This window comes from Maniola hyperantus, chromosome 2 (assembly GCF_902806685.2).
Source record: "Maniola hyperantus chromosome 2, iAphHyp1.2, whole genome shotgun sequence".
Taxonomy (NCBI): Eukaryota; Metazoa; Arthropoda; class Insecta; order Lepidoptera; family Nymphalidae; genus Maniola; species Maniola hyperantus.
The window spans coordinates 11,424,872-11,446,512 of NC_048537.1; the positions used below are offsets into that span (position 1 = coordinate 11,424,872).

General features: G+C 36.6%; 2 protein-coding genes across 2 annotated transcripts in view; one reads left to right on the plus strand and one right to left on the minus strand.

Moving 5' to 3' along the window:
• The first annotated feature begins 965 nt into the window (after positions 1-965).
• LOC117989721 (myrosinase 1-like) lies at positions 966-20,121 on the plus strand. Its single transcript, XM_034977136.2, has 7 exons — positions 966-1,201; positions 10,271-10,389; positions 11,311-11,886; positions 13,636-13,730; positions 14,970-15,275; positions 16,966-17,207; positions 19,850-20,121. Exons 1-7 carry the CDS (start codon positions 1,158-1,160, stop codon positions 20,055-20,057), a joined length of 1,590 nt encoding a protein of 529 aa, XP_034833027.1. The 5' UTR covers positions 966-1,157; the 3' UTR covers positions 20,058-20,121.
• Positions 19,792-21,641, minus strand: part of LOC117989741 (facilitated trehalose transporter Tret1-like) — a 29,994-nt gene continuing 28,144 nt past the window's right edge. The window contains exon 4 of the mRNA XM_034977155.2: positions 19,792-21,183. Coding sequence (XP_034833046.1) covers positions 20,995-21,183 — 189 coding nt within the window. The 3' untranslated portion in view covers positions 19,792-20,994. The remainder of the gene's footprint in view (positions 21,184-21,641) is intronic.

Genomic DNA, 21,641 nt, shown 5'->3' on the forward strand with positions numbered 1-21,641 from the left:
ATACGACTAGTAAAAACTACTACGAAACGAGAGTTTGTATGTGTGTGTGTGTGTCACGCTAAAACTAATGTCGTATTTGGCTAAAATTTGAAATGGAGATAGATGGATGGATTAACACATAGGTTACTTTTATCCCAGAAAGTCAAAAAGTTCCCACGGGATTTAGTAAAACCTAAATCCACGCGGACAAAGTCGCGGGCATCAGCTAGTAAAAAATAATTTACGAGGGACTATGACTATACCACAGAATACTAAGTATTCAGAATACATTCATGATGACTGATGAGTGATGGAGCTATTTAATAATAACTTTCCTGCACTATAGAATCGGGACTCCCAGAATACTTAGGCGATTGTTTCGTTTGAGGAAATTCCACAACCCCACAGCGTCATTATTTAGCTAGGACATTCATTTATCTTCTTAGAAATAAACCAAAAAAGTTGGTCGTGCACGGGCGCGGCATGAGCATACAACACTAGCAAACCCGCCCGCCCCGGATTCGCTCGGGAGCGGGAATTTACTTACGTTACCTATGGCTAAATTAAGTGTCAGAGCGGCTTGTACGTTGATGTCGGTCTGTCAGTTTATTTAATTAGGAACTTAAAAGTTAGAAGTGCTTGCCCAGAATCCCCGACTTCCCGAATAAGAGGCCGACGACGTCACCGAAGACGTCTTATCCATAAGCGCAATTAAATACTAATAGTATAGTATTCATTTAAAATAATATATAAATAATTTAGTAAGTAGATAGTTAATATTAAATAGTAGATACTACAGTAGGTTATAGCGTGAACACGGGAAGAAACTTAACCCCATGTAAAGGAAAAGTCGAAGGATATCCATCCGGTGACTATTTCAAGTGTGGATTCTGAAACAGCTCAACCGATGGAGAGTTCCCCATATTCATTGCTATTTACATTTTATGATAAATATACTAATCTAAAGGACTGCTGAACAAAGGCAACAGTGCGCGCATGTCTGGCGCGCGCATTGCACGTCAAGTCGACCATAAAAGAGATCAAATCAACGACTCTACAAACGAAAATTATAAAGCTACGTTTGTAGCGATGCGTCGATTGTAGTTCTTACTTAACTTATAACACATTCCATAAGTGATATTTTTATTTATTAAATAGGATATAGTGTAGAAATCAATATGTACAAATATTTACTTTGTTTTGCGGTTTTAATTTGCAATGGGTAAGTTTTTATTTTTACATAATATTATATTTTGCGATAAAAGCCAATAGGCTTTTATAATAATTATCTAGTGACCACAGCAGGGTGGAAAATCTAGCGACCCTTTACGGCTTCGCACGGGTAGCCAAAGTATTTAAATATTTTCAATTTTAATAGATCTTAGAGATTTTTAGAACTATTTTTAAGAGGAACATTTCCATAGTAGGTACATTGTTGTCATAAGTATATAACCTAAATCTAAAGTTTGAAGAAACTTTCGCTAAGAAAGCTCTCAGAAGCGCGATTTTCGTCAACTTATTCCAGAACTTATCATAGTTCTGCCAATTTACACTAATTAATTACACACTTTCACATATCTACGTGAGATATATCACCTTTTCGCTGAATCCGATTATTGGTAAAAACGTATGAAAATTCCAATAGTACATTCTGAGATTAGAGCGCACAGACGGACAAACTGGGCGAGCGCATTTGTTTTATTATAAGTAGGTATGTACTTGTAGTGTGTGAAAAATATACATTTAAACTCAGGATTTTTATTTAATACTAATGTTATTTCAGAGTTCTATTTTGCGTTCCATGGTGTGTTTTTAGAATGTTTGCTATTACCCATCTATTACCATGTTTCATAGATACTGCTGTCTGCAACATACTTTAACTGACTGACTGACTGATCGTTCAACGCACAGCTCAAACTAAGTACTGGATCGGGCTGAAATTTGGCGTGCAGATAGCTATTATGACGTGGGCATCCGCTAAGGAAGGATTTTTGAAAATTCAACCCAGAGGGTTTGAAATAATTTGTGTAGTCTACGCGCACGAAGTCGCGGGCATTAGCTAGTTACATTTATCATAAAAGTTAGTGTTAAGATAGTTTAAGATAAAATTCATAGCTGCACCTGCTTTTATAGGAACTGACTAAACTTAGCTGTAAAAATGTAATTTTAGACTCACGAATAAAAAAAAAATGCACTTTGCAAAGTATTTAAGACAGGTACTTAGGTAGGTACAGTATATTTGCCTCTCGGATCTGCATTTTGATGTGCAAATAAAACATGCAGGTAATAATGTTCTGATAAAGAACCGGCCAAGTGTGAGTTACATTCCGAGAAGTAGATGGTTCCGTAGCTAGGAATGAAACATAATTATTATAGTACTTAGTTATTTATTTAAATTAATCTACTGTCACGAACATTTGGGACAGCAAAACAAAGTTTGTAAAAGTTTATAATTACAGAGACTTAAGTTTTAGTATTCCCGTAATGTTTTCATAAACTTGTATCATTTGTCAATTAATTACGTCAGATTTTTCGCTTTGCAAACTTTGTATAGATAAGGGGTTGGAAAGGGGTGGGACCATGGATGTAGGAAGTAATAATTCTTATTGTACGAAGTTTTTGTAATTTTTCATCATATTATATAAGTCAAAAACTAAGTACGAGTAAGTAAAATATAAATAAAAATGTACCTATTTCAGAATGTGCAAATAAAACCCGATAGAAATATATAGGTAGGTACTTGTAAGAATTAAGGACAAAATTACTAAAATGTAAATATGTAACAATATTTTTCTCGACCAGGTAGGTCTGTAGGTAAGTCCCTTGAACGAAAAGAACGAAAATCTCTATTATATGTATAAAAATGAATCGCTGAATGTGTTGCTGATCGCATATCTCGAGAACAGCTGAACCGATTTCGCTAATTCTTTTTTCATAATATTCCTTGAAGTACGGGGATGGTTCTTACGGAAAGAAAAATTAAAAAAATCCTGAAAAAGAATCGGCTGTTGGGCGGTAAGCGGTACGAAGTTCGCCGGAGCAGCTAGTATTTTATAAAATCTCTAGTCGAACTTAATATTTTCCTCAACATACCTACCTACTTACGTAATGATTCATATCATGTGACTCTATGAACACTTTTCCTTTTAAAATCGATAAAGATTTATCTTTAGATATAAACATACCAATACATGTATTAGGTATCTATATTCATCTTTTAAACTTGCATTAAAAAATCGGCCAAGGGCGAGTCATGACCGCGTACCGAAGTGTTCTGTATCTGTACCTCGTACGTACAAATGGGGCTATTTTTTTACAATAACAGCAATGGATCAGCCTGGCTGGTCCAGCGTAGAAATGCAGCCAGTATTTTTGGCACCATTCCATTCCATTTTGAAATTTTCCTCCCTAAGGGTGCGAAGGGGGGGGGGGGGGGGGTGGGTCGAAGGCTGTATGAAAGTCCTATGTTTTTTAAGTTAGAGAAATAAAAATTGACATTTAGGTTATTAGCTTTAAATAATAAAAATCTGTATAAGTCAATTTGGGAAATTCCCCCCTCAAGGATAGTAAAATAGAGGGGGAATTTTTTTATAGAAAAGTTTTAACTATTGTTATTTTTACTTGAAATTTGAAACGTAGGTAGGTATAGGAAGGTAGGTATTTTGCGTTCCGTGCCTTAAGGTGAGGCTGAGTGAGTAGGAAAGTGAGACCTTTTGCAGCGGGAAAATTTCAGATCTCATGAGAAACCTGAAATGTTACGCTGACGAAGTCGCGGGAACTCCTAGTAAAACATTATATTGATTGTAGTTTACTCGATAATCTATATAGCCATTGCCCACATGCTAAGGTACCCAGGTAAGGACAGACAGACAGAGAGACGGACAGACAGATGGACGGACGGACAGACAGACAACGAAGTGATCCTGTAAGGGTTCCTTTTTTCCTTTCAAGGTGCGGAACCCTAAGAATGTGCTAGTAACCCTAAAAAAAGTAAAAATTGATAAGAAAAACGTCAAGTGTGAACTGTGCCAATAGTAGTGCTAATAGGTAATTTAAATTAAATGACCTTAAATTATAATGTTTTTTTTAATGAAAATATTACAATAAAACTTAATATTTAATTATAATGTAATTCATTAATTAATATTATAATGATAAATTGAACTAAGTAGATACATGTTATTTAATAATAATAAAAAATACAAAGTTATTCGAAATCTGCAGTTTGCAATAGTAAAATCGTGAAAGAAATCTCATAACCTACTTAAAGCTACAAGCGTACTTAAATTAATTATTTATATATAGCGAATTATATGTATATAATATTATATATATATTATAATAATATAATAACACCTCATTGTTTTACGACCAGTGCAAATTACTGGCTTTAGCCTGCGGATGTGCATCCGATGCTTCTTGATATAAGTAAAGGTGTAAATTACTGACTGACATAATCAACGTACCTATAGTCCGCGGCATGTCGAGATGGCTATCGGGGAGGTAACCCTAGGTAGCCCCCGCACTAACCCGGTGCGGGCGAGTGCGGGTTACGTATGCGTGTGCGGGGCGTCCCCCCGCCTCATACCCCTATTGCCATCTCGATCTGTCAAGTACTATATACGTACGTAATCAGATCTCGTCATCATCATCAACCCATTGCCTACATCATACTGAGCACGGGTTACCTCTCAGAATGAGAAGGGCCTTAGTTTACCACGCTGGCCAAGTGCGGATTAGCAGACCTTACACACCTTTGGGAAAATTATGGAGAACTTTCAGGCGTGCAGGTTTCCTGAGGATATTTCCGACCCCCTCGAATGCGTAGGTGGCCGAACGTCTTTACCATTAGTTAACTATCACCGCTACTAAATCTGTGACTACTGACTGTACCTTATTCATCATCAAGATCATCATGATCAACCCATCATCGCCGCGGCTCACTACAGAGCATGGGTCTACTCTCAGAGTAAGAACGGTTTCGGCGCTAGTCTACCACGCTGGCCATGTGCGGATTGGTAGACTTCACACACCTTATGCAGAACTCTCAGGCATGCAGGTTTCCTCGCGATGTTTTCTTAGCAACACATAACTCCGAAAAGTTAACAGGTGCGTGCCCGGGATCGAACCCCCGACCTCCGATTAGAAGGCGGACGTCCTAGCCACTAGGCTATCAGAGCTTTCGATTTGCCTTGCATTACCAATATTGTGCTCTAGGTACCTACCTACTTAATCTTTGCAAAGCGAATTTATTTATTTATATAATTTTATTTTACGTAGGTATAGCTACGTCATTTAAGGTCCTTAATTAAGTTTTTGTCAGTTTGAACTTTGAAGGTCTTTTTATAACAGGAAAAGATACAGACCTATGTTTATTTTACTTAAGTACCTAGGTAGTTGATCAAATACCTAAATAATATTAATTAATTTGTCTCCTTGTAGTCCGTCCGTGGGTAAATCTTAATGCTATTGTTATCATTATATTTGTGTTAGATTTTCGGTAACATTTTTGAACATAAAGGTACTGCCTCAAAGATTCATATTTTGAGGTGCGGAACCCTAAAAATAGAGCAACTATGTATCTACTATTGGTGCATAGGTAGATTATTTTTAAGTACATACCTAGAGATACGTGAGTCTGAAGTACTGTATAATGCACAGCCTTATCAGTATCACCAAGAAAATGATTTAAAGCCTTGTATTCCTTTAACAAATAACTTATTTGATCGCTGATAGCGAATGACGATTATCTATACATAGTAAAGAGCCAATTTTAATTACCTACACTACAGTAACTAAGTAGGTAGGTAACTGGTAAGGTGATTGATATGCGATTGTAACTTTCTCTCATAGATTATGTTCCACGCATAAATAATATTATCATAGACCTACACCACCTACTATAATTCAGGTTACAATCTTACAGCCGTACTCAGAGTCACTTAACCGTTACTTAAGTTTAGTTAAAACGAGACAGAGCTATATCTCTCACATAAATCTGTCTCGTTTTTACTCAATCTTAAGTAACGATTAGCGACTATGAGTAGATACGGCTGTTAGGGATTTTTTTTTAATTTTAATTAAATCGTAACGGTTCCGTTTTAGAAAAGATATTATGTAACCTATTATAATATAATAGATATTGTAATGGTTTTTTATAATTCACCTCAGAATGCTTAAAACTGCATCAGTATTATAATAATATGATTTAGGTATACCTAATTCATATTATTATAATATGAATATACTTAGTATACCTATAGGTAGATTACTAAGTATTTTCGGTATAATCACGCATCCTCAATCATTTTTCAGGTATCTTTTATATCGTTTTTTTCTGCTTCTTTTTTGCTCCTTATACCTAATATTATTCCAACTCGTGTAATATACCTTTACCTACCTATTTACATCTACATAATATACTTATCTATCTACTGTGTTACACTAACCGCGTAATGATTATAGCTAATAGGAACAATCGTAATCGATATAAAATTAACAGACAATATAACCTTAAGTTACGAACGTGTGTCATACGACATTTAGGTACCTACTCGTATTTTATTTCCCGCAAAAGTACGAGTAAGTCATGACAGCAGAAGGTTTTCCTCCCGGAAACGAGTTACAATTTCTCGTTCCAATGTCATTTTGCTCTGTATCTTATATTGTAGCCAAAATACTATGTTAAACTGTTAAATAATACCTAGACAATCGTATGACCTACATAAGTCTACTTCCATGGTAATCTATCGTACTGATAAGTTGTAATCAAGAATAGCAAAGAGATATTTATTCGTAGTGCACCCAAAACAAACTCAATGAAATTTTGTAGATACGTTCTAGGAGTAGGTACCTATGTCTGTGGTTTTCGTGGTTTTTCCGTTAAATATTTAAATTTCTTACAGCAGCAGGACTGAGAAGTTGGGTCTACGAGTTCAAAAAGTCTTTACTTGGTAGGTACCTCCAATATCAATTTATGTGTAACCGAGACAGTTTCTAAACCCGTTTTGGTGCTCAGGTCCCTTACAGCATCAGTAAATGTCTAAATATTGAGTTAAAATAATTAAAATGACTTCCAACAACGTTAATTAATTTATTAATTAAATAAAAAATATAACATTTTATTTTTAAAGTAGTTTATAGTGTCAACGATTTTCATAACGACTAAAAGACCGGCAATCAAAGTGCTTAAAAGTTAAAAGTACCGGTAATTAAACGCCAAGTCAATTAATATTACATAAGTCCCTATCTACCTAATGTAATTAATAAAGGACAAACGAGTAATTAATTACCTGCTACATTTTATGGCAACATAACCTATTTATCGTATCCATCGAGGATTTATTCAATTCTTATTATTACAGAGTTTATTGTTATTGATTGACTAAGTACCTAGTAGGTAGTACGTATGCAATAAAATCTTGATCTCCTTTAAAAAAAAAGTCTAGACCACAGACTTTAATATTGCAACTGCAAATTACATATTATTATAGATTATAGGTGCTTACTTCTTAGTGATAATAGACTAGACGTACTTATAATATAAGGCGTTTTTTTTGCGAAAATATTTAGCATCGACTTTTTTCATTAAGTCTAATATTAGTAAGGAACAGTGAATTACGAACATAATATCTTTGATTGAAGACACGTGCCCGTTATAACTACCTACTTAGTTTTAAAAGACTGACTGAAACTATTGTTATTATTTAGGGTAAACGATCTATTCACAATACAAAGCGGACGTGCTTATTGTCCAGTATCATTGAGAAATGGATTTATTAATGTTCAGAGACGTCCTTGCTAAAGGACACTAATGTCACATGAGTAGATACTCTGTGCTAATGTTACACGATACACTCTAGCTCAAATCTGAATAATATTAATATATTTTGCTGAGACTTTACATAGATTTTGCATTGTAAGGAAATAGTTTATTATAGGTAGGTAACTAGGTAGGTACCTATCGTTTTTATATCGATTCCATGCTGTCCAGAGCCGTGAAAAGTACGGATTTCCGATGTCTTTTTATGAGGACGCCGCCTTATCGAGTACCCTTATTATGAATGCAAAAGTGTGTTTGTTTGTTGGTTTATTGGTTTGTTGGTTTGTCCTTTAATCACGTCGCAAGGGTGCAACGGATTGACGTGATTTTTTGGATGTGGGGATAAATATCTGGAGAGTGACATAGGCTACTTTTTATCCCGGGAAATCAAAGAGTTCCCACGGGAATTAAAAAAACCTAAATCCACGCGAACGAAGTCGCGGACATCAGCTAGTTTGTAATAACTGAAATTTTAAGTAAATACTTATTTAATACGGTAAGCGCAGTATACATAGGTCTGTGGTAGGACGACCTCCAGCTCGCCGCGCTGGACCGATGCCCTGAAGAAGGTCGCAGGCCGCGGGTGGATGAGGAAGGCGGAGGACCGTGTTTGGTGACGCACTCTTGAAATAATCTAAATGACCAATTGTGGAATCAGCAGTCTTCAAGAAATATAACAGTAGATTTTACCCCCTCAGGGATTGAATTTTCAAAAATCCTTTCTTAGCGGATGTCTACGTCATAATAACTATCTGCATGCCTTTATGCCCAATCCGTCCAGTAGTTTGAGCTGTGCGTTGATAGACCAGTCAGTCAGTCAGTCGACTTTTCTTCTTATGTACTTAATATATTGCTTATTGTACCAACTTGTCAATGTTTTCCCAATAACACATTAAAAAATATAAACGACAAAGTGTTTATTTTGTGGTTTCTTGCAATGTAATTTGTTGGCATGATTGCGTCAATATCAGAGTAGGTAAGTAATAATCGTAGGTATTAACCATAATATTATCGAATCACACTTAACTTTTTCTGGTTCCGTAGTAAAACAAACAAGCCTTGTACTTAGGTTCGTCCAGTTTATCTGTCCGTCTTTCCGCTTATTTGCCACAGTCATTAATAAACTAAGAAACTAACAAAAAAAATTAAGCTGTAAAGTTGCTTAGCAATTTTAGGAACAGGTAACCGGTACTCAGAAGCATATTAAAATTTTGAAATAAAAAATATTTTTCCTACTGAACATAGTTTTGAACTAATGACCGCCAAAGTTTTTAGCAACTATAGTATGGACGCGGAACCCTATGCTGTATGTATGTTCTGACATGCACTTGACCATTTTTAGGGTTCCGTACCACAAAAGGAAAAAGGAACCCTTGTAGGATCACTTCTGTGATCTGTATGTCTGTCTGTCTGTCAGTCTGTCCGTCTGTCACGGTGTCAAGAAAACCTATAGCGTACTTCTTGTTGACCTAGAATCACGAAATTGGGCAGGTAGGTAAATCTTATAGTACACGTAAAGAAAAATATCCGAAAACTCCGAATTTGTGGTTACATCACAAAAAAAATTTAAATGTTCTTGAACAAATATTTTCAAATTTCGAAGTAAGACGCCTATGTCAAGTGGGGTCTCATATGAAAGGTACGAGTTTGACTCGCACTTGGCTGGGTTTTTTTTATTTTACGAGACAGAGACTTACACGGTATCTTTGACTCTTAAAAAGACAATATCTTACCTTACCTTAGCAAAAAATCCACGTTTACGTTCCAGAAGTCAATTTGCTTTTTTTAATTTTAAATACGCGGTTTATAATATAAGATGATTTATTATAAAAACGATTTTTAATAAATTATGTATACTTTTGATGGTGTCCATAAGAATATTCTAACCTTGAACATATGGACGTATAAACTACGTCCATGTTTGATAAGAAATCAAAAAAAAAATAAGAATAGCGACAAACGAGCAGGCGGGTCGGGTCACCTAATGATAAGTGATTACAGCCGCCCATGAACATTTGCAGTACCAGAGGAACCACCAAGCGTTGCCAGCTTTTCAGGAATTTGTTGGTTGAACATACTCCCCTTGAATAACACATAAATTATATTTTTTGTCCATTTACATAGGTACCTATACTTATTATTTTTAGGTAGGTACCTATATGAACCAAGCTTGGACGATCTAACCTAAGGAACCAAGTGAATTATTGTGGTGACGCATGATCACTTTTTTATTAAACTGCTCGCAAACTCGAAATTTATAAAATAAAGCCTATTTTAGCAAACAAGCAAGCAAGCTTTTTATATTGCCTTTTCTCACACGTTCTAGGAGATAAATCTTTAAGCGTAGCGCCTTTAAATATTTATTATACCTTGGTCTACTTAATTTAATTTACTGGTAAAGGATAAGCCTTTGAATGCTCAGAATGTGTGTGGTATTTACTAATGAATGAAATATTTGTCGTTTCACAGATATGCCGAAATATTAAATTTGGCGGGTGGCTCGAAGTCCAATTATACATTCCCGAAAGACTTCCTCTTTGGAGTCTCTACCGCTGCTGTACAAATCGAAGGGGCATGGAACGTAGATGGTAACATATTTTTATTTTTTATGTAATTTTCATCCGGGTTCCGTACCACAAAAGCAAAATGGAACCCTTATAGGATCACTTCGTTGTCTGCCTGTCAATTTGGGGGAATCAAAACCTATAAGGTACTTCCCGTTGACCTAGAATCATGAAATTTGCCAGGTAGGTAAGTCTTATAGCACAAGTAAATAATAGTTTAACTAAATCACATCAAGATCTGTAGCCGCATACTGGTTTGAAATTTTTGTACGATGCATGGTGCGTGTGCGAGTCCGATTCGCACTTAACCGGTATTTATTTTGTATTGTTGTATTGGACACTAGCAAATAACTAATGCTATAAAATACGCTGCTGTGGTAGCCTAGTGGTTAGGACGTCCGCCTTCCAATCGGAGGTCAGGGGTTCGATCCTGGGCACGCACCTCTAACTTTTCGGAGTTATGTGCGTTTTTAAGTAATTAAAATATCACTTGCTTTAACGGTGAAGGAAAACATCGTGAGGAAACCTGCATACCTGAGAGTTCTCCATAATGTTCTCAAAGGTGTGTGAAGTCTGCCAATCCGCATTTGGCCAGCGTGGTAGACTATAATGGCCAAAACCTTTCTCACTGTGAGAGGAGACCCGTGCTCTGTAGTGAGCCGGCGATGGGTTGATCATGATGATGATGATGATGATGATAAAATACGAATGTGTCCACCTGTTACCTGGGATATGTACCTATTATATTTGATCTTAAGAAAACACATGCTTCAACGACATTTTAAAAACAGCTAAATCTAGTTTTAAACAAGTAATAAAGAGGCTGTTTAAGGTAGCCGGTTTTATAGAAAAAGGATTCACTTAACCCCAGAATGAATTTTATAAACTTCACAACACAATAGGTACTATAATATTATACTTAAAAGGTTTTTTTTTAATTTGCAGGAAAAACTGAAAGCATATGGGATCGTTTAGTGCGTGTAGATAAAAATTTTACCAAAGACGGTTCCACGCCTGATGTGGCAGCTGACTCTTACCACTTGTACAAAAGGGATGCTGAGATGATCCACGAGCTCGGCGTGGACATCTACAGGTTCTCGATATCCTGGCCGAGGATACTACCAAGCGGTTTAGCCAACTCAGTGAACCCGCTCGGTATAAAGTATTATAAAAACCTAATAAGTGAACTCGAGAGGTATAACATAACTCCGATGGTGACTATATACCACTGGGACTTGCCTCAGAAACTTCAGGATATCGGTGGCTGGACGAACGCTCACATAGCCGATTATTACACTGATTATGCTAACGTGCTGTTTGAGAACTTTGCTGATAAAGTAAAGTACTGGATCACCTTCAACGAGCCGATGCAGACTTGCCTTGAGGGCTACGGGAGTACGTACAGAGCTCCTGCTTTGAACCGCCATGGTGTTGCCGAATACCTGTGTACTCACAATCTACTGAAAGCGCATGCAAGCGTGTACCATTTGTTTGACAAGCAGTATCGTCCACTGTACGGAGGTAAGTTTTTTTTAGTATAAGGTAAATAGTTAAAAACTTTACTCATCATAATCAACCCTTTTACATGGGTATCTTTTCAGAATGAAAAGGGTTTGGCTATAGTCCACCACGCAGGCCCAGTGTGGATTGGCGGACTTTACATACATCTGAGAACATTATGGAGAACTCTCAGGCATGCAGGTTTCCTCAACATGTTTTACTTCACCGTTAAAGAAAGTGATAGTATAAGTAAGAGGTGTGCCTCACACCACACACTATACAAGTGTATTCGTAGTGTGTGAGGACGAATCCCGGACGCTCGGATACGAGGCCGACGTTTTAACCACTAGGCTATCACCGCTTATCTTTACTATGCCTTAGAATATGTTAGATACCCATGATTGATGGAATGCTAATACCAAGTACCTAGAGTTCCCATGTTGTAAACAACTTGTTTGTTGTTTTGATGAATTATTAATTTAATGTGTACACTCTACTTCTATTCATTTTTCAAATGGTTATTATAATATCTTAATGATTATTATAATAATAATAAATGCATGAAATTTGCGCTATGATAATTGTACTTACTTAATAATACAAACTAGGTACACCAAGGAAAATATTACTCTCTGTTACAAACATTGCGCAAATTATTATGATTTTTATTATTGACATTAAATAAAAAGCCACTTTAGATTATAAAAATATAGATAACTAGCTTATGCTCGCGACTTCGTCCGCGTGGACTACACAAATTTCAAATCCCTATTTCACCCCTTTAGGGGTTTAATTTTCAAAAATCCATTCTTAGCGGATACCTACGTCATAATAGCTATCTGCATGCCAAATTTCAGCCCGATCCGTCCAGTAGTTTGAGCTGTGCGTTGATAGATCAGTCAGTCAGTCAGTCAGTCAGTCAGTTACCTTTTCGTTTTATATATTTAGATAAAAAATAAATAAATAAGTAAAGGGTAGGTTTGCGTATCTTAACCTAATAAAATATATTTTATTAGGTGTAAGATACGCAAATCATTAATTTTATTCGTATTTATTTCATACTCCAATGCAATCGTTTGAAGTCATAATATCATATACTTACTTATATCATAATGTTCACAATAGATAAGTAGGTCAGTAGTAGGTAAGGTAGGTAGGTAGGTAGGTAAGGTAAGTAGTAGTACATGGACTGGTAAAATTTGAAAGTGTTACTAAGTAATTTGTGTGTTACCAACTTGATGATCAAAACCACTTTTAAAAATTTCTGAATGCCCATTATCCTCGTTACTCATGTTCGCCTTACGGGGACAGCGGTAGTTGAATTTACCTACCTACTCATTCAAAATTCTTCGTGTGGTCCCGATACTCTGTCCCCTTGATATAGATACGTATTTTTATAATAAAATATTCAAAATTATAAATGGGTGCAATGAACGTTTCACATCGGCAGCTTAAAGAAATCATCATCATTCAATGTCTAGCTTTTCAACTTGAAAACATACACTTAAAAACTTTTACAGACCATGAAAAGGCACGCCCAGTTTTTGTTAAGATTAATTTTGTCTTACAACCACAAGATATTGTAAACACAGATTTAAAAATCCTAAATGAATTTTTGCTCAGGGGAACATTTCCATTTTTTACGAAACATATGCAAGTTTCTTCACTATCTATGCCTTCAGCGAGGAGTGAACTCTGAAAGTTCAAAGTTATTAATATTATACTTGCCTAAGTACTTAGCTAATAGAAAAAATGTGTTTGTTGTTCCAGGTAAAATCGGCCTGTCATTAGACTCAAATTGGGCAGAACCCAAAACGAATTCTTCGAGTGACAAAGAAGCGGCAGAACTTTACCTAAGGACCCATGTGAGTATATAATTACTGATATTTTAATATAAAAATATGATTATCCATACCAATATTATAAATGCAAAAGTGTGTCTGTATATGTCTGTCTGTCTGTGTCTGCTAGCCTTTGACGGCCCAACCGTTAAACCGATTTTGATAAAATTTGGTACAGAGTTAGCTTACACCCCGTGGATGGACATTGGCTACTTTTCATCCCGGAAAATAAAGAATTCCCGCGGGATTTTAAAAACCTAAATCCACGCGGGTGAAGTCGCGGTCATCATCTAGTATTCTATAAATGTTCCTACCTTATATCTACTGCCTACCCATTTTGCGTAGGTGTACTAACTAAAAAAAAATTAAGAGCGCCTAGCTCTTGTAATAAGTACTAAGATAATGGTGTAGTATAACTTGTAATTAAAAGTTAGCTTTTGAATTAGCGACTTTCTCTGCGATATACCTATAATTTATAGCCATAACTCTGTTTTTTTGTGTTTCTGTGTTTTTTTACAATGTACCTAGCTTATCTATCTATCAGTGAAATAATTATCAAAATCGGATCGTTAGTTCTTGAGATTGCCACCTACATCCAAACTTAAAAGTGTACCTCTTTATAATTATTAGTGTTTTAGCTATCCTCTCTTATGAGATCCAGTAGTTCCTTGTTGACATGACCTTTTAAGACCTAAGTACTATTAAGAGGATTTTTATCTTCTAACGTCGTCATAATTAAATAATTATCTTAATAATTATCGCCGTTTTTATTTTCGAGTAATTATTTTATCTACAAAGTATCACGAGGCATGAACCCGCTTTACCCACCTATTTAACGTAGAGTATGTATGTGCAACAGTCAAGCTGAAAACTTAGTAGGTACAAGCACCTAAATACCTAAATATGTATAATCCGATCTTATTTATCAGTTCTTTAATCATTATTGATAGAGTTCGATAGCCACGTACGACCAAGTCTACTATTACATTGGCTTGTATTATTTGTAAATCGCAAATTTTTTGAAAATTTATACTAAAATACTATATAGCTAAGTATACACAACAAAAATCATTAGGCACTGTTTCTGACTGAAATAATAAGTCATGATTTTGTAAAGTAGGTAAGTACCTCTTACATACAATATTTTCAATTGATGTAAGGTAGGTAACTTATTTGTCCAAAGAGTTTTTAAATTATGGACTACCAAAGTAGTATAATCCGATGATAGTCGCATCCTTAAAATATTAAATTTGCTATTTACAGCTGGGATGGTACGCACATCCGGTATATTCAGCAGAAGGGAACTATCCACCTGAATTGATAAAGCTCGTAGACGAGAAGAGTCGCCTGCAGAACTACAGCCGTTCCCGCTTGCCCAAGTTCACCCCTGAAGAGGTCACATACATCCGCGGTACCGCAGATTTCTTCGGTCTCAACCACTACACCACTTACATGCTCAGTATGGCCGATCGTGAAGTAGGAAAAATACCCTCACATGAAAATGACGTTGGTATCGTCCGAGTTCAAGACCCGAAGTGGCCTTCGAAGAGTTCATCGTCTTGGCTTAAGGTAAATATATGTATCTATAATATGTATGTGATATAGGAGGCTAGTATAAGCTGTGATAGCCTTCTAATCGGAGATCGGGGGTTCGATCCTGGGCACGCACCACTAACTTTTCTCAGTTATATCTGCGTTTTAAGTAATAGATATCACTTGCTTTAACGGTGAATGAAAACATCGTGAGGAAACCTGCATGCCTGAGAGTTCTCCATAATGTTCTCAAAAGTGTGTGAAGTCTATCAATCCGCACATGGCCAGCGTGGTAGACTATGGCCAAACCCTTTTCACTCTGAGAGGAGACCCGTGGTCTACAGTGAGCCGGCGATGGGTTGATCATGATGATGATGATGAGGCCAAGGAAATTGTTTTGTGATTAAGACGATAGAATGGCATCAATGCTCACATTGCTGACATGAATTACCATAGGAATTGATAAGTACGTAGGTATAGAAGGACGTTGAACTATGCGGATAAATAGTGCAAGTTGACCCGGCGAAGGCTATTTATAGCCTTATCGGACGATAAGTATGGTCTAGCAGACAGTTGTACTTCGGATTTTGTTCGTCCAGACCTAGGATGGAACTAGGATGCACATACACATATTATCGTAAATATAGCAATTTTCTTAGTTCAGACAGAGTAATCAACGTCAAAGGCTGCTTTTCCATTAGGCCTCAGGGATTTGCCTGATACGTAGCGTGGAGTTTCATAGTATTTCATTTAACTCATTGTATAGTAATGTTAGGATTTATAAACTAAGCTATGAAAATGCAATCCCATTGGTGAATCTCACAGATAGCCCATCTGCACATACAAACCCATAGACCATAGATTAATTATTGGTCTCGCTATGCCATAGACTTAATATCACTGTACAAACCAGATAAAAGGCTGCCAGCTGCAGGTACTACGTACGCTGTCACTTAAGTCGCTCCTAAAGACTACATCACTATTCACTACCCCTATTATAATTGCGTAAGTGTGTTTTTTTGGTTTGTTGGTTTGTCCTTCAATCATGTCACAACGGAGCAACGGATAGACGTGATTTTTTGCATGGATATAGTTTAAGACCTGGAAAGAGACATAGGCTACTTTTATCCCGGAAAATCAAAACGTTCCCACGGGATTTCAAAATCCACGCGAATGGAGTCGCGGGCATCAGCTAGTACTTAATATATTATACTCAAAGACAATGGCCATCGCTAACCAAGCTACAAGAAACATAATCAGTCATCTAAATATACTTATAAAAGGTGACTGACTGACCTACCAACACACAGCTCAAACTACTGGACGGATCGGGCTGAAATTTGGCATCCACATCGCTATTATGACGTAGACGTAGAAAGGATTTTTGAAAATTCAACCCATAAGGCTGTAAAATAGGGGTTGGACATTTATGTAGTCCACGCGGACGAAGTCGCGGGCAATAGCTAGTGTTTTAAAATCACACTAATATTATAAAGGCGGAAGTTTGTCAGTAGGTATGTTTGTTATTCTTCCAAGCAAAAACTACTGAACGGATTTGGTTGAAATTTGGAATGGAGATAGATTATATCGTGGATTAACACAGACTATTTTTTATCCCGGAAAATCAAAGAGTTCCCATGGAATTTTGAAAAACCTAAACACACGCGGACGAAGTTGCGGGCATCAGTTAGTTAACGTACTACAAACAGTAGACATTGTTCTCCAGGTGGTACCATTCGGCTTTCGTCGCCTTCTCCAATGGATAACCAGAACCTACGACAAAGTGCCAATCATCGTGACAGAGAACGGCTATGCTGACTTCAGCGGCGTGGATGATGACGCGCGCGTGTCGTATTACTCGCACTATCTAAACTCCTTGCTTCACGCGATACACGAGGACAAGAGTAATGTGCAAGGTTACTTCGCGTGGAGTTTGATGGACAATTGGGAGTGGGACGACGGTTTTGTGTAAGTACCTAGTTTTATATTGATATTTTTCGTTTTTCGTCTTTTTAGGGTTCCGTACCTCAAAAGGAAAAACGGAACCCTTATAGGATCACTTTGTTGTCTGTCTGTCTGTCTGTCTGTCTGTCTGTCTGTCTGTCTGTCTGTCTGTCCGTCTGTCTGTCCGTCTGTCTGACAAGAAACCTACAGGGTACTTCCCGTTGACCTAGAATCATGAAATTTGGCAGGTAGGTAGATCTTATAGCTGACATTTGGGGAAAAATCTGAAAACCGTGAATTTAGGGTTAGATCACACAAAAAAATCAAATTGTGGTCATGAACTAATAATTAGTATTTTCAACTTTCGAAGTGAGTGACTATATCAAGTGGGGTATCATATGAAAGGTATTCACCTGTACATTCTAAAACAGATTTTTATTTATTTTTATGCATCATAGTTTTTTAATTATCGTGCAAAATGTCGAAAAAATACGACTGTAGTACGGAACCCTCATTGCGCGAGCCTGACTCGCATTTGGCCGGATTTTTTTTAAAGATGTACCTAATCATCTAACAAGACGAAAAAGCAGTGATAGCCTAGTAGTAAAACGAGCCTACTATCCGGGAGCTCGGGGGATCGATTCTGAGTACGCACCTCTAACTTCGTAGATATGTGCGTTTTAAGAAATTAAATATCACTTGCTCTAACGGTGAAGAAAAAAAAACCCTGAGGAAACCTGCATGCCTGAGAATTTCTTTAAGAAAAGAAAAGGAAATGTTCCCCATTTTGAAAGGAGAAAATCAGAAGGAAACTCTTCAGTGTACCACTACATTCTGTCGCACTATATTAGGACGGCGATGACGCCGTGATGTTAATTGTGTTCTAGATATTAGTATCAACCCATTGTAGGTCCACTACTGAGGACGGGACCCTGTCTGAATAAAAAGGGGTTAGGCAATAGTCCACCACGCTGGCCAATGCGGATTGGCAGACTTCACAGTTTGACAGCATTACGAGGAAAACCCAGGCAAGCAGGTTTCCTCACGATGATACCGTTAAAGGGAGTGATGTTTAATTTCTTAAAACGCACATAACTCCGAAAAGTTAGAGGTGCGTGTCCGGGATCGAACCTCCAACCTGCCGAATAGGAGGCGGACGTCATAGCCACTATAGGCTATCATGGCTTGTAGTAGTAGATATACCTACTTACCTGTTATATAATATTATATTATGTCACGCAAACAAAGCACGTTCCTTAAAACGCAACGACGATTAGCCAAGGGCGTTCATTAGACTTTTACCTTTAATCGTTGATTTAATTTAAGATTTTCTGAGAAAAGAAGTCAAAGTATTAGGTTTTTATACATTTTACGAATTTAGAATCTAATATTAGGGTGCTCATACTTCACTAACGTTATTATGAAACGTTTTTATCAGTTTATATCAAACAGATAATAATAATATCTACGCTATTATAGTATTATACGCTATATCTATCTGTTTTAAATAAAAATCTACGATAAAAATCATATCAAATGACTATTGTTGTGTTAACACGTATTTTTACAAGCTCATATGCCACATAATATTATATCGAAAATAATTTTAATTTTTATCCTACTCATATCTGGTTCGTTAGCATATATTAATTCTATCTCGATCTTGGCTACGTAAAAAAAATATAGTTTTTTAGAAAGAGTTTAATTAGATAGATTCTTGTCAAGACTAAAATTAAAATTAAAATTTGATATTGGGGCCGATTCTCTAGTACACAATCTCTAAACTAAACTAAATTAACAGGTCTAAATTTAGTGCTTTCCTTTGTCGCAAGCAACATTATGAAAGGGATAGCAATAGATTTAGACGTGATATTTTAGTTTAGTTTAGAGATTGTGTACAAATGAATTAGCCACAATGTCAAGATAATTTATTGCACTTATTAATTAATGTTATAGAACAGTGATCTTATAATTTCTTTGTGTTATGTTAGTAGGAGTGAATCCCATGTACGCTTACCCTTTCCAACGTACGTGTTCCATCTTAAATGACAAATTATTGTGTGTTTCATGTCTTAAATTATAAGACATTAAAATACAACCAACGGCGTCCAAACGGCGTGTTATACTTATGCGAAGCACGCAGAGGTGCCGCGCTTCTGTGTGACATCCTTCATTCAATTCCTAAGTATAAATAGATTATCACGTTCTATACCTACATATATCTACGGTTCAGTAGGTAATCCTAGTCATACATGCTGCATGCCCTATGGGGGTGGCTGTTGTCTAATGCGTCTTTCCGCCGCTCTTTGTCCCAGCGTGGACCGATGAGTTGCAAAAAAGGCTTTGGTCTGTAGCCTCCAAAGATATTATATTAAACTACTATTAGCATTGGGTGGTCTTTCTTCCCTCATACTCATATTGGTATAGTACGAATCGAGGTATGAGAGGGGGGGCGGATGATACGCACATCCGCACGTCACCCGCGCTCGCCCGTATCGGGTTAGCGCGGGAGCTGTGCGGGTTTGCGGGGCATTCCCACCCCGTTTGCCATCTCAACCTGTCGCGTACTATACAAGTAAGTACTGAATGAAATGGAAAATAAAACACATTTGGTACTCTCAAATCATGTTTAATTCCACTCTTCATGTTTGTAAATGCAATTGCAGGTCCCGCTTCGGTCTTTACTTGGTCGATTTCAACAGTCCCAACAAGACTCGGACACCGAAGCGTTCGGCGAAGTTGTACGCTAGGGTCGTCTCCTCGCGAGGCCTGCCTCCGGACTACGACCCTGAGGACTTTACCGCCTTCTCCGGCGCCTCGATGCTCGTCCCCACGATACTACCCATGTTACCTCTCTATAGGCTACTTGTATGACATGTTACATAACTAAGTACGTATGTAAAACTATTATTACAATAATAATTATTCAACATCTTAATTTTCATTTTAACTTGATCTCTGATAGATAGAGAGACGGGGAAGTTTTCCTATGGATCACATACATACAATGAAACTGTTGTTGTGACTTAGTAGTGGCAGGTAAGAAATGATATTATTGTACCAACCTAGCTATTATTTATTGAGTTTTAATTTGTTTTATGAAATTTGTAAATTCTTAACAAAAAAAAATAACTCTCCGTAGTCTGATGGAAAGAGTGATCAGTGTGCAACTTTAATTTTGAAAATCTCTATTTATTATATTATTGAAATCTCTATTTAATATACATACGAAATAAATTAAATAACGGTTTTATTATTCATTGTTTTACTTAATCAAATCGAAATTTAAAAAAATAATAGAAGTATTTTAATTTCTAGATATAAAAGATTGTTAAATACCTAGAAATTTAATTATACCTACCTATCACGCAAGGTAAAATTTTATAAATAAAATTTTGCTAACAACTTAATATTTTATTTAATATTCAAAACTTAAATACTTCTTAGTAATAATAAACGTATATAAAGTAAGTACTATTTATAAAGTTCAGTCCTTTGTACAAACTATTTTATTTTCACACCCTAGTTCATAATAATATCATCATAATAATAAATTATGTTTAAAACAAAGTCGCAATCCGCGATTTTTTGCGTTGGGTTTGCTTATAACTTCTAAACGTCGTAACTGATTTTCATGCAGTTTTCATCATTACACGAGAAAAGTTTATAATTTATATGTAGGCACATTCACATTTAGTCTAATTAAGAGCGTCCTTCGTGTTAGTACTAAGATCTGAGCCACACCGAACATTAAGTATTCAATGTATGCCATCCATTAGAAATCTTTCACCGGTCTCTGAGGCTAAAGTACCTAATACTCGACAGTTATAAGTTTCCTAGCATTGTCTTTCGCGACGTCCCTTCTGAGCTGCGCTTGGATGCAGGCAAAAGACTTGCCCTTGGTTTCTGGGAGTACGATCAGCATAAACATCAGACCCAGTAGTGAGAATATGGAGAAGCCCCAGAATACTGTGTAAATACCCCAGGCGTCCTTGACGACCTGAAACCAAAAATGAATCGTATGAATAACACTATCAATTAAATAACATGCTTCACTCGACTAAGGGAGAGTTATGCGTTTAGCGGTCTGTACGTGTTTATTAGTTCATCGGTTCACCTATAGTACGCGACAGGTTGAAATGGCAATCGGGGAGGGAACGCCGCGCACAGCCCCAGCTCAATAGATTTTGATAAGTGAGGTGTCGTTGGCTTTGTCTTATGCAACTGTTTATGTCGGCGACAACCGCCTTAACTTCGTAAACATGGCATAAAACACACAGACCTCTAAACTTGTCGCAGTAATTTGATGAATCTTATTTTGATCCCAACTATAGGATTTTGATCGAAAGCCAAAGTATGAGTTCTCTTTTTGACTCGATTTGAATTTTCATCATAATCTTGAGCAGACCGAGGACTTTTATCAAATACCTGAATCTTTTTAGGATTATGATGAATTGA

Coding starts and splice junctions, on each gene's coding strand:
- LOC117989721 (XM_034977136.2), top strand. CDS start 1,158: ATGTACAAATATTTACTTTGTTTTGCGGTTTTAATTTGCAATGG. Junction 1,202..10,270: donor GCGGTTTTAATTTGCAATGG/GTAAGTTTTTAT, acceptor GTCGTTTCACAG/ATATGCCGAAATATTAAATT. Junction 15,276..16,965: donor GTTCATCGTCTTGGCTTAAG/GTAAATATATGT, acceptor ATTGTTCTCCAG/GTGGTACCATTCGGCTTTCG.